Source organism: Ochotona princeps, chromosome 5, assembly GCF_030435755.1.
Source record: "Ochotona princeps isolate mOchPri1 chromosome 5, mOchPri1.hap1, whole genome shotgun sequence".
Taxonomy (NCBI): domain Eukaryota; kingdom Metazoa; phylum Chordata; class Mammalia; order Lagomorpha; family Ochotonidae; genus Ochotona; species Ochotona princeps.
The window spans coordinates 53,465,881-53,479,059 of NC_080836.1; the positions used below are offsets into that span (position 1 = coordinate 53,465,881).

At 37.0% G+C, this 13,179-nt stretch overlaps 1 protein-coding gene and 1 pseudogene across 1 annotated transcript in view; one reads left to right on the forward strand and one right to left on the reverse strand.

Moving 5' to 3' along the window:
• The first annotated feature begins 490 nt into the window (after positions 1 to 490).
• LOC101534028 (platelet-activating factor acetylhydrolase IB subunit alpha1-like) lies at positions 491 to 1,232 on the forward strand (annotated as a pseudogene).
• A 3,990-nt stretch (positions 1,233 to 5,222) lies between these two features.
• Positions 5,223 to 13,179, reverse strand: part of SP3 (Sp3 transcription factor) — a 48,810-nt gene continuing 40,853 nt past the window's right edge. The window contains exons 6-7 of the mRNA XM_058664649.1: positions 8,890 to 9,086; positions 5,223 to 6,961 (exon numbers count right to left, since the gene is read on the reverse strand). Of these exons, the coding sequence (XP_058520632.1) occupies positions 6,645 to 6,961; positions 8,890 to 9,086 (514 nt within the window). The 3' untranslated portion in view covers positions 5,223 to 6,644. The remainder of the gene's footprint in view (positions 6,962 to 8,889; positions 9,087 to 13,179) is intronic.

Below are 13,179 nucleotides of genomic sequence, written 5' to 3' on the forward strand. Positions count from 1 at the left end.
TTTTAGCTGATGAAGTTTTTCGAACACACTTTACCAGCCCCTCAAGGCTCATCCTTTCTGAGGCTTATCTAGCAATGATCAAGACTAGATTGACCTTTCTACAAGACCAAGTCAGCCTCTCAATATTTGACACAATACTAGGTGTTTTTTGTTGGCACTTTTTAGTGAAGCAGGGTCCGAGCACAGTAGCCTGGCAGCGAAAGTCCTCATCTTGTATGCCCTGGCATCCCATATGGGCACAAATTCTTGACCCGGTGGCCCCACTTCCCATCCAGCTCCCTGCTTGTGGCCTGGGAAAGCAGTCGAGGACGGCCCAAAGCCTTGGGATCTTGCACCATGTGGGAGACCCAGAAGCAGCTCCTGGCTCCTTCTCATCGGCTCAGCTCCAGCCATTGTGGCCATTAGGGGAGTGAATCAGTGGACAGATCTTCCTGTCTTTCATCCTCTTTGTGTATCTGACTTTCCAATAAAAATAAATATATCGGTGACCGCCAAGATGAGCGGCGAAGAGAATCCAGCTAGCAAGCCCACGACGGTGCAGGACGTGCAGGGCGAAGGGTCTTGGATGTCCCTGCGCCATTGGCTTGTGGCCGACAGCAAAGATAAGGAGCCTGAAGTTGTCTTCATCGGGGACTCCTTGGTCCCGTAAAACACCGGTGTGAGATCTGGCGGGAGCTCTTCTCCCCTCTGCACGCCCTGAATTTTGGCATTGGTGGCGACAGCACACAGTACGTATTGTGGCGTCTGGAAAATGGGGAGCTGGAACCCATCCGGCCCAAGATTGTGGCGGTCTGGGTGGGCACCAACAACCACGGGCACACAGCCGAGCAGGTGTCTGGAGGCATCCAGGTCATCATACAGTTGGTGAACCTGCGGCAGCCCCAGACCCGGGTCGTAGAGCTGGGCCTGCTTCCAAAGGGCCAACACCCCAACCCGCTTTGGGACAAGAAACGGCAAGTGAATGAGCTGGTCCGGGCCGCATTAGCAGGCCACCCACGGGCTCACTTCCTGGATGCCGACCCCGGCTTTGTGCACTCGCAAGGCACAATCAGCCACCACATGTATGACTACCTGCATCTCAGCTGCCTGGGCTACACGCCCCTCTACCGGACCCTGCATTCCCTGCTGCTTCGCCTGCTGGCCCAAGACAGGGCGTTCCTCTGCCGGAGCCCACACCCTGGACATTCAATCTTCCCCCAACAGTAAATTCTCCTTCCTTGGAAAAAAAATAAAATAAAACAAAAATATCTTAAACAAAAATTATGAAGAGGGGACTTCTTAAGATTGTAAGGCTTTCTTCTAGAACCCCAGGAGCTAGAAATGTAGACAGGAACCACACACTGGAACAAACACCAAAAAGGTTTCAGAAATCAAAGCAGCCATATATTTTTGTTTTGCCCTCTTGCAGAGTTGAACAGCTTCACATGTTCCAATGTCACCGAAGACATCTGTTTTCCAAGTTTTGAAAAAATTATCTGACTCAACCTTGACCAAATACCCATTCCTTGATCCACAATGCAAACAGCCCTGACGGTGGCAGGAGGCACAAGCTCCAGAACAGGGTCATGAACTGCAGACAAGCTGAAAAATACCTACTCCAACACTTGCTGCCTTTTCCTGTTGTCCAGCAACTGGAGGCTTAAACATTAGTTTGAAGAAATATGCTGCATTTCTCTAATGGCCTTCTCCAACTTAAAAAAAAAAAAATGAAAGCTGAATAACCTTTTATATTTCAGTCAAAATAAAAGGTTCCTACGCCAATTCTTAGAAATGTTGAAGAACTCTACATTAAAGGGTTAACTTCTTTTAAGATTTTTTTTTTTATTGCAAAGTCAGATATACGGAGAGGAGGAGAGACAGAGAGGAAGATCTTCCGACCGATGATTCACTCCCCAAGTGACCACAACGGCCAGGGCTGCGCCGATCCAAAGCCAGGAGTCAGGAACTTCTTCCAGGTCTCCCACGCGGGTGCAGGGTCCCAAGGCTTTGGACCGTCCTCAATTGCTTTCCCAGGCCACAAGCAGGGAGCTGGATGGGAAGTGGGACTGCCAGGATTAGAACTGGCCCCCAAATGGGATCCCAGTGTATTCAAGGCAAGGACTTTGGCCACTAGGCCACAGCGCCGGGCCCGAGGGTTAACTTCTTAAAGACATCTACACTCTTTATTCTTTTCAATCCTGACAAGGCAGTAATTCAGAAACACTAACAATTTAAATTCTTTTCTTTTCTCATTGCTGCAATAAAACCAGGACTACCTCTCATTTTCAAGAAGAAACTGCAAACCATACACACACACACACACACACACACACACATCCCAAAACACTGCTCCCCAACTAAAATGTGAAATCTCTGGAGTTAAGAAACAGGGAGTGGTTGTTTGGTGAAGTGGTTAAGACACTGACAAGGAGGCAGCCACCTATCAGAGTGCCTGGGAGCAAACAGCTAGGTTCCAGACTGCCAAGAAAACAGCAAGTGATTGCTCAGGTCCCTGGCTTGGGCTCCTTCCAGCTATGTGGGACCCAGCGCTGGCCTGGCCTAGTCCTCGCTGTTGCATGCATCTGGGAAGCTAACTAGCAAATAGGAGCTCTCTCTGCCTCTCAAATAAACAAAACGAGTACAGATACTAAAACCAGGCACTATACTAAATGTTTACATTTAATCCTCACAGCAATTCTACAAGAAACAACTATTTTGTTATTTTAACAGAAGATGAAAATTAGGTTTCAAGAGTAAAAACATTATACAGTATCAAATCTAATGACATTTAAATAGTATGGGTTTAGGTACAAGGTAGATATTCCCATAGTGTTCCAAAACACTGTCCTTCAGTACCTTTAAGACCACTTGTTCCCAAAAGATAAGGAATCACCAATTAAAAAAAAATAAATAAATCCTTTACAGTTCCAAGTTTTCTTATAGAATGTTTCCAGTCCATCCCCCACAAATACAACCTGTAACAGTTCACATGATCAGGACTAAGGTCCTGTCTCCTGAGTTTCCCAGACTCCTTCACGCAGAACTCTTTTCGATTTCCATATCATTTTGTATTTGCCACTACAAGATATTTAGCACAGGGCATTCTATTATATGAAAATCTGAACAAAGCAATTGACCAGTAAAGATAACCTCCTGTCTCCAACACTAAGTTCCATTAAATACCATTTTGTTCCCAAGACAGCAGCTGGTTAGTTTTCTGCTGTCAAGTAAGACTTAGCACTCATTCAACAGCAGTGCTAGTGAAATAATTATTTTACCTTAAAAACTTTTAATCAACACCATTCAAATAAAATTGCAGGGTAGGCCACATTGTCTACTAATGGGTAGATCTAACCTTTCAATATATATTCTAAAATCCAATCTTTTTCCGGTAAGCCAAATTTTCAAACATACTTAATAGCTATCTTTAACGAAAAAGTTTGAGAATCTAAGTAAGCTGTTAGGATTTAAACTATAGTTAAGATCCCAATCCTCATCAGAATGCCTGCTTTAACATACTAACACAGAAACGCTGCTCAGAATCACACAAGGTGTTTCAAGTAAGATCACACGTTCATACACTCCAATCTGAACTGTTAGTAGGTAAGTATGAGTCCACACATATGTGCTCTTAAAAATGCTCTCTCCAGCATTTTCTGATGAACATTGGTCAAAAGCTTATTTTCCATGAAGCATTTGACAACCCATTGGTTTTGCTAAACATTCTTTCACTGAGCTAAAGACCGAAGTTATTTGCAGAGTACCTAACTTTTTACAATAGGTATAGCTTCACTGATGGGTTATGGTTTTGGGGGATTTTGTTGTCATTAAGTCACTTTTCCAAAGTATTAGGTCTCAAGCTAGAGAAAATGAGATGCTCCTAAGTGGTGTTTCCTCTGACTTGAGGCAGTACAGACATCTAGTTCAGCAGGTGACTGTAACAATGAGATTTGCTACAAACTGAATGTGCATTAACTCCAGTAACTAAGCAAAAACCCTCTAGTGCATACTTACACCGAAAGTATTACACTCACATATATACTGCTAGTTAGAAAAATTCTTATAACTAGAATTTACTTAAGTCTTCAATATTGTTTCCACAGTATGTTTAATACTTAAAATATAAAAACAGAATTTTAAGAGTTGCCTAATGAGATTGAATACTTTGATTTTGTTAGGTAAAAGATCTAAAGTTCATTAAAACATCCCTAGAGGGTACTCAAGAAATCTAAGACTGCTCTGTACACTTACTATAAAATCTCAGCATTATTTTTAAAATCTTTACGATCACTCTAAAAAAGTTTAACCTCTTGACTTAATGGGCAGTTTGCTCAAGTGAGCAACCTTGTCAACTTAATCCTCTTCACATAGTTGTAACACTAAAAATTCCCTAAAGGAGTTTGAAGATTCAGATTCTAATCCTTGTAACCTCAAAAATAATTACACATTCAACTGGCTGATTTCTGTAATTCCAAGCAATACTCCTATGTCACATCACAAACTGAACTTTCAACATTCAAAAAAACTCCTCCATGTTTATACAAAGTTACTTCAAAAAATGTAAAATGAAATTTTAAAGTTTATTTCAGTGCAACAAAAGTTGAAAATCCGTCCATACTCTTCTTCATGAGTGTTTTCCATGAACTCTTCAAGACTCCTTATGTGTGTCTGGAGTAGTGCTACCCATTCAAAGACATTAACTGACAGTGTTAGGGTGGGCCTGGAACAGAGGATGCAAACCTTTATCCCCACTATACAGAGAAGTGATGGGAGATAATCTGATTTTACTTTCAATTAGCTAAAATACAATCATATCAACATTCCTTTCCTCCTCTCCTGCCTTTATCATTAAATACATGCAAATTCACAGTAAACTTTCCAAATAACTCCTGTCAGTACGGTATCATTTTCAGGAGTCTTCATGTCAATTCAACATTTTTTCCATAATACTCTGAACAGTCCTTTAAAAGATAAACAAAAAACAAAAAGGGGGGGGTTGTTACGTGGCATGGATAAAACTGACACAAATCAGTGTGGGCTGGAGGCTAACAGAAACTTCGTTCTCTTCACTAAACTAATTCTCAGAAATTCAGTAAAACTGCCAGTGTTTTTCAATTCTTTTACAATAGTCTCACTTACAATTCACTATCTGAAAATAAAAAACGAAGATGAGGAAAAATATATCACACAAATCTTCCCCACACCACAGCAGTATTTAAATGCACAGGAATACAACAAACTCAAAAGAAAAAAAAAATAGTGTTTTATTAACTACCACACTGTTATAATACACTTTAAACGTACAATAAGGTAGCCTTTAAATTTGAGGTGGTCTTAAGAATAACAAATGAACAGAATTCCAAATTTTTGAAATAGGTGAACTGCTGCAGTTATAGGTATACATTTAGGAAAACTGTATAGTTCTTACAAGACCAGCAATTGTAACTTTATTTTGTACATTTTTAATTGAAAATATAAACAATAATTAAAAAATAAAAAGAAAATACAGCATAATAAAAAACATACAATTCTCAATTAAATGTACTGGATACATATAAATTTTTTAAGGGAAGAAGCAAAAAAGGAAAATGGTTGATATTTAAGTGCAGACTGACTACCTAGACAAAGAAAAGACTTAAAAAAATATCATAAAACCTCTAGTTTTCTATGACTAATATCCATATAGTTGGAGTATCGTCACTATGAAAGTGATTTTGTTAAATTTGCATATGTTATACTTTATTGGTAATTTACATGATGGCTTTTAAGGCCCTGGCAGACACATGGTTTTTGGAAACAAGATTGGATAAAAATCACTGCTAAGACGCAATACACCTTATTATTATATATATATTTTTTGGTCCTCCAATATTCAGAAAAAGGATAATTCACTGTGACATTGTCTTACCACCCAAATGCCTCAACCTATACATCTTAAATTTTTTAAACATTGGTTATATTGCCCAACTTTGTTATTGAAAGAATATTAACAAGACATTATTTTGGCAAATTAAATCTTACACATGGCTTTTCAACAGGATTTAAAAGGTGACTATCCCTAGAGTTCCATGTTAAAATGTAGTTTTCAAAATCTTACAAGAGTAATGCTTAAAATATTGTACAGTTAACCTAATTAAAATAATTAGCTTCAAAATGACAAATTGATAAGCTAAGTAAAGCCTACACTATGTAACATTTGCTTGGAAACTTGATTTGTCAGTTATGCATAATAAAAATTCCAGTCATCAAGAAAATTACAAAAATTTTTTTATCATAACATGATTTCTCTCACCCACCAACTTTTTTTTTTATCTTACAATAGATAAATACCAACATGTTCTCATTTTTACACTAAACCACACAGGATTGATGCATTTGGTTAGACTACCATTCGCATTGTTAAATTCAATTTCTCTTTATATAACTTGGTAAAATTTCATTTCTTCTAGATTCCAAAAGTACCTACAAAACCCATGCAATTTTACCATTTTTTATATACTATGGAATATCATACAAAGTAAGGCATTTCAGTGTCATGTATAACCAAGTTACTGTCAATCCAAAAATTTTTGCACATCAATAAAAAGATATCTAGGAACTTAGGAACAATATTCTTTTCACTACTGTATAAAAATAACCACAATGAATAAGTATTTGTGTAATATTTACTCCATTGTCTCATTTCCAGAAACTGTGACAAGCTGTAAAGGTATTTCCGTGTTGGTAAGGATATCTTGATTGCTGGTGGCGGAAGTACTAACAGTTCCTATCCCTGAAACAGAACCTTGTTGAATATTTGCAAGGATAAGTGTTGTTCCTCCTGCAGTAATCAAAGTATCATCTCTCGCAGCTTCCACAGATGCCAGCACTGTACTGCTTGAGTGAATAACTTTTTTATTTTGATGGGTTTTAATATGTTTGGCAAGATGGTCACTCCTCATAAAGCGTTTTGAACATTCTGGACAAACAAATTTCTTCTCACCTGTTAAGAAAAAAATTAAGCTTTTTAGTTTTTAAAATTCAATTTTAGCGATTAATCACCACCCCAGAAACAGTATATCAACACTGACAGGAGCTAGCAGCAACAGTCTATTAAAATGCGCCGGGTTCCTGCAAGATTTCTTAGAGAATAGCTCTCCTCAAAATAGGTATGTCATATTTTCTTTCTGAAATTCAATCCTCCAGCGTATAACAGACTGATATTTAAATTAGCATTCAAGATCTTAGCCATGTTAGGACTTTATTATACCTATGTTTGAAAAACATCAGCTTACAAAAATCATTTGCAGCATGCTTTATTAAAGTCTAAACTACAGTACACTTTGAGCTATAGTTAAGTTTTAATTAACATGTCATATCCATGCAACTAAACCTTCTTCAGCAATTTTATGGAGCTGAAGAAACAAGCAAGTACTTCCAAGGCTGAGGCAGATAGAAGCTCAGAGGTTCACTCCAATGGAGTGATCCAGGAGTAGTGAGGACAGCTGACATGATCTCAGCAGGACTATTCAAGAGCAAACCCAACACATTAAGATGTTAGTTAATAACCTGATGTTTGACTTTATTACAAGACATAAATAAAATACTTCAATATGAAAGATATACTGAATTTCTACTATACGATCTATTATGTGACAGGATTACTGGAAGGGATGGTAAAAGGAATTCAGTAAGAAATCAAAGAATAAACCTATTATTTTTTTCCTCAAAAATGTCTTAGCTATCTTCGTCTCCATATTTCCACTCCATGTAGGTCCTCCCTAGACCTCATGCCTGTATTTCAGTGACATCTCAGCCTCACTCTCCAGTCCAACAAATCATTGTCATGATGTTCTGTAACAGATGAGCTGCTGTCTTTGTAGGAACCTTAACCTGCTTCCCCAGTGCTTCCCACCTTTATCTGATCACAGACATCTTCTCCCTTTGTAACAACTTACTAATCAAAATCCACTTATGAAAACTGTTTTGGGCCACCCTAACGTCTGGAAATCAGTATTTCCACATATGAGCATATTTAGCATGAAACAGTGCAACACAAACTCCTTATTACTGTCTTCTTTTCTTACACTATTAACAGTTTCTTATAGTCTCATCTGTCTAGCTAACCAAAGAAGAAACAAACTAAGAACAAGTAGAGCATCTGATCCAATACTACTGCATACTGCAAGGTTATTTTAAACAATATTTAAACCAAAGGAGGTGTGCAGCAGCAAAGCCTGTTTAATAAAGAACTTGGAATGCAATCCAGACACCACAGACTTGAAAATCCACTACATTCCCCATTTCCCCATATTTCTTCTTTATAAGCTCTCGGGGACTGTAAATAAACAGTCTTTAATTTTCCAGTATTCAGAACAAACTGATAGGGCACTCTGACCATTTAATTCTACCTCACAGCAAAAGAAAGCTGTCTGAGTCAGTTCTAGGGCCATTTCTTCTATTACAACCATGCAACACTAGGTAAAAACAATGTATACAACAGAGTTTTGATAAGCAATGCCTTAGTTACTCCTCAGTGAAGTCTTTCCCTTCCTGATAGATACTAAAACAACAAAAAAGGTGTTAATGCCCAAATTTATCTTGAGAAAAGACATTATTTTTTGTTAGTGTTGGGGAAGAAAAACTAACACAGATCAAGAGTAAAAAACAACAAGCAACTAATTTAAAATTGTAACAGATAAGGAATAGCATAAATGAGCCTTAAAACATTCAATGATGCCCATAAAAGCTAACCAAAATTTGCATAAAATACAACTACAAAACAACCCACCCTGGCTTGTTTGTTACAAGTAGGCAAAATTTCCATGTAGTTACATTTTAAAGATTTGGTTTAATAGATACGCTAAAAAGTATTGGGGTGATTATTCAGATTTAATTCATTTTTATCTGTTAAAAATAAACACTATGAACCTGTATGTGTTCTTCTGTGCCTCTGTAATTCATCACTTCGAGTAAATCTTTTACCACAGAACATCCAGTTACACACAAAAGGGCGCTCTCCAGAATGCCAGCGTAGATGAGCTCTTAGATGTGAGGTCTTCCCATAGACTTTGCCGCATCCTGGTATATGACAAATGTGTTGCTTCTTTTTCCCAAGATTGGTACCTCTAAAAGAAACACACACAGAATAATATGCACTTGCGTGAAAATATCAAAATGAATACCACCACTTAGACCTATACCCCCATGTTGTTTTTCAACTAAATGACGCTTTTACGATGAAATCCATCAAGAAATCAAGACTATTTTAGATAAATGCAAGAGAAAATTTGTATTTCAAGCATGTTTTACCTATTAATTTTTGTCCAAAATTAATGTAATTTTTGTCCAAATATAAATATGCTCAAAATTATATAAGCAAAAGGACACTTCATACATAAGCTATTATTCCATCAGAACCATTCATGAATTCTATGTATAGGCCCAATCCAATCAAGTAGCAAGGTGCTCACTCAGAAAGTTAGTTTCAAATACATACATGACCACTCCAGAAAAGCTCATGGAAAAATGTTAACTAAAAGATGACTGGTGGTGGCCAGCATTATGGCATAGCAGGTAAATCCTGCCACCTGCAATGCCAGCACCCAAAGGAACACTAATTCCCACCCTGGCTGCTCTGTTTCTGATCCAGCTCCCTGTTACTAGCCGAGGGGGGAAAAAAACAGTGAAAGATGGCCTGAGTTACTGGGGTCTCTGCGATCCACATCAGACACCTTGGATGAAAACTGGCTCTTGACTTCAGCCCGGCTCAGCCCCAGCCGTTGCAGCAATCTGGGGAGTGAACCAATGGACAGAAGAGATGTCTCTCCCTAACTCTTTCAAATAAATCTTCAAAAAAGGGGGAGGAGCATTTTCCATTAACTTTTTCAATGTCCCTCATATAAATCAAAGACTAAATGACTAACTGATCACAGGTACAATTAAAGGGTAGACAGGCAGTTTAAGCATAGCTTAACATGATTGCAGCATATTTTATTCATGCATTTTTATGGCCACAACCTAACATGTGCTTATTAAAAACTCTGTGTAAAGCTAGGTGTCCTAATTCCCTTACTATTAGCTTAAATACATTCAAATCAAACTTATCTTTATAATTAAGACTGCTTTCATTTAAACCATATAAAGATATCCAAAATTATTCATGATATAATACAGTTTGATCCATATTACAAAATGACATTTATTACATTTCAGCATTTAATACCAAGAGCAGGGATTAGACGACACGTGAACCAAGGTATTCTTAGCTTAAGCAAATAGAAAACATTCTGATTGCAAAACTGATATTTGAATAGTATCACAAACTACAGTAAATAGTTATTTTTCAAGCCCTTAAAATCAAAACAGGCTAGTTATTGAAAAGAAAAACTTTTTTTTTTAAGAAAAACATGACATTTCGGACACAACAGTTACCAAAATCATACTGTATAAACTTTGCAATGTTTGAGATTTTGTTTAAAAGCACATTTAAAACCTCCCCACATCCCATCCTCCCCCAATCTCAAGTCTAGGTGTAGCCTGTAAACCTTCCACAGCCTATAAAAAAATCCTACTAAATCAAATATACCTATTGTTTTTCAAATTTTACTGGAAAAATGCATATTTCCCCACATTTATATTTTAATGTACTCACACTCAGTAGCATGTGAAATTGCCATAGGACAAACAGTGCTAAACGGTGCAGTGCTGGCTGTAAGATGCCATAGGTGTTCTGAACAGGGAGACATCAATGGGCTCCAGTAGTTAGAGAAGACTTCGTGGAGGAGGTGGGTAGGATTTAGATAGAAAGGAGGGAAGGCATTCCAGGCAGAGGAATAGCATAAGTAAAGACAAGGAGGAGTCATGCTGTTGTCTCAAGGGCAAGGACGTCATAATCTAACACAATTCCAGTTCTGCTCCAGTCCACCCCCAATTTCTACAACTCTCTTCCAAGAGCTGAGTGAGACAGGTTTTTCTGGCTCACTTGCAACGCCAAAATTTTATTTACCAAAGCCAATTTTCTTCCCATTTAATTTAGCTTTTAATATTTGTTTTATTCTTAAATGGCCCTATGAAAAAGAGAATGTTTGTGGCTATTGGTGCACAAACCAATGATACACATGTTCACCATAGCAATTTCACAAAGGTTCCAATTCAGTTCACTTGTATATTCATCACTTCTTGCCCTCCTCAGGTGAATCAATGTGCTTTTATAAACTCAAAAGTGCTATTTCACAAACTTAGCAAAATTTATCATGGCAAACAAAGCACATTTATCAAAACAAAGCACAAGCTAACAAATTAATAGTAATAATCTGGATTCTCAAAGAATCAAGGAAAGACATTTTCAATTCAGTTACAAGGAAACAGGAAAAACTGTCTGATAATCGAATGGACATCTAATGGGGGGAGGAGTGGCAGAGTAGCACACAAATATCCCATAATTGAAGGGAAATAAATGTTCAACACCCAAGTACAAGCTTCTACTTAAAAAGGAAATGCTAGACATGGAGTTATGGCATGTCCAACAAAGGAAAGGATCCAACTGCAGGTAAGAAAAAGATAACCTAGCTTTCTTCTGTGATTAACGCAATAATACTACTAACATCTATTACACAACCACTAAAAACTTAATTTTCTTATCTCAAGTGCCTAAATGTATTTACAAAAATAATAGTTCCAAGATATATAGGGGTTTTAAAAAATTAAGTAAATCCAGTCTCTTGCTTGGAGTGGGAGCAAAGGTGAAATGCTGAACAAATGCATTTTGCAAAAATAAGCAAATTAAAGTAATTAATTAATTATGGATTAATGCTTAATTCATACAAAACCCACATCACAATGTCTTTAAATCTTATTTTGCTTTTCTACACTTACATGGCTCTTTCATTGAAGAGTCTCGGAACACTGTTTCTGATCAATATTGGCTAAATAAACATGGTGTTAAGATTTATATTCTATACTTTGCTTAAAAGGTACACAAATGAAATTACCTAATATCTAATATCTCTATCACTTGCCCGCATTAAGAAAATGTTGCAAAGAGGCCAATACTCTAAAAACACTTTTAAGTGTCACTAATTTCATCTTAATTAGATGCAACATTGTCATTTACACACATGTGCTTCTCATATGTGTAATAATTGAATTATGCTGAAATAAGCTCTATAAAACAATAGTTTTCTTCTTAAAAAACCTCAAATTTAGAAGCAAACTACTTTCAAAAACAAAGTCATTAAAATCTTTGAAAAAATGTCCAAGTATTTCTATAATCCTCAGAGAAATTTTTAAATAATATAAGACAATAAGAAGGAAAACTGAACAACTCAAAATGTTCATGCTACATACAAGGTTGCAAAACCATAAATAATGGAACTCTTTCATAACAATGCATTCTGCAAATCACTGAAAGGTGTAGGCAATGTAAAATTAGAAAAAAAATATTTGCATGTATGACACAGTAACAGGAACTAACAGATTCACAAAGGACATTAAACAATTCACAGAACAAATTTCAAAATAAACTTAAAATGTCCAACCTCAACCATTAGAAAATACATTAAGTAAAATAACACTGAAGTTGCTTCTTATCTTCCAAAACATTAAAGGTTCAAAAAAAAAAAAGGAGTGGAAAAAACAAAGCCAATAAAGGTGTAAAGAGTATATCCTCACACACTGCTGGGGGGACTAACTTCAACTAATGCAGCCTTGCTAGCAGACAATTCATTCCCTCTGACCCAGCAATTATTCTCTGCCAACTTACACTAATGACATAATCAGACAATTTGTAGATATGTGTTAGGAGTATGACAATAAAATCCCAATAAAAGATGTTAAGTTATATATCCATGAGAAAACAGACATAAAACCGATGGAGACTATACAGACCTGGACAAATTTATAAAATATTCCAACACAAGTAAAACAATGAGAGTAAGATGATTTTACTCTAAAATATATGTAATGTCTGGAAGAATATAGGCAAAAATACGACGATGATTTTCTTAAAATGGAATAAGATGTGGTATGTATGTATGTACATACGTTCGTATGTACGTATGTATGCATACATGTATGGATCTTTAAGAGTTATTTATGTGAAAGTCAAGAGTTACAGGGAGAGGCAAAGATCTTCCATTGGCTGGTCCACTCCCCTGAAGACCACAACAGCCAGGACAAAGCCAGAAGCCGGGAGGTCTATCCCAATCTCCCAGTGAGTGC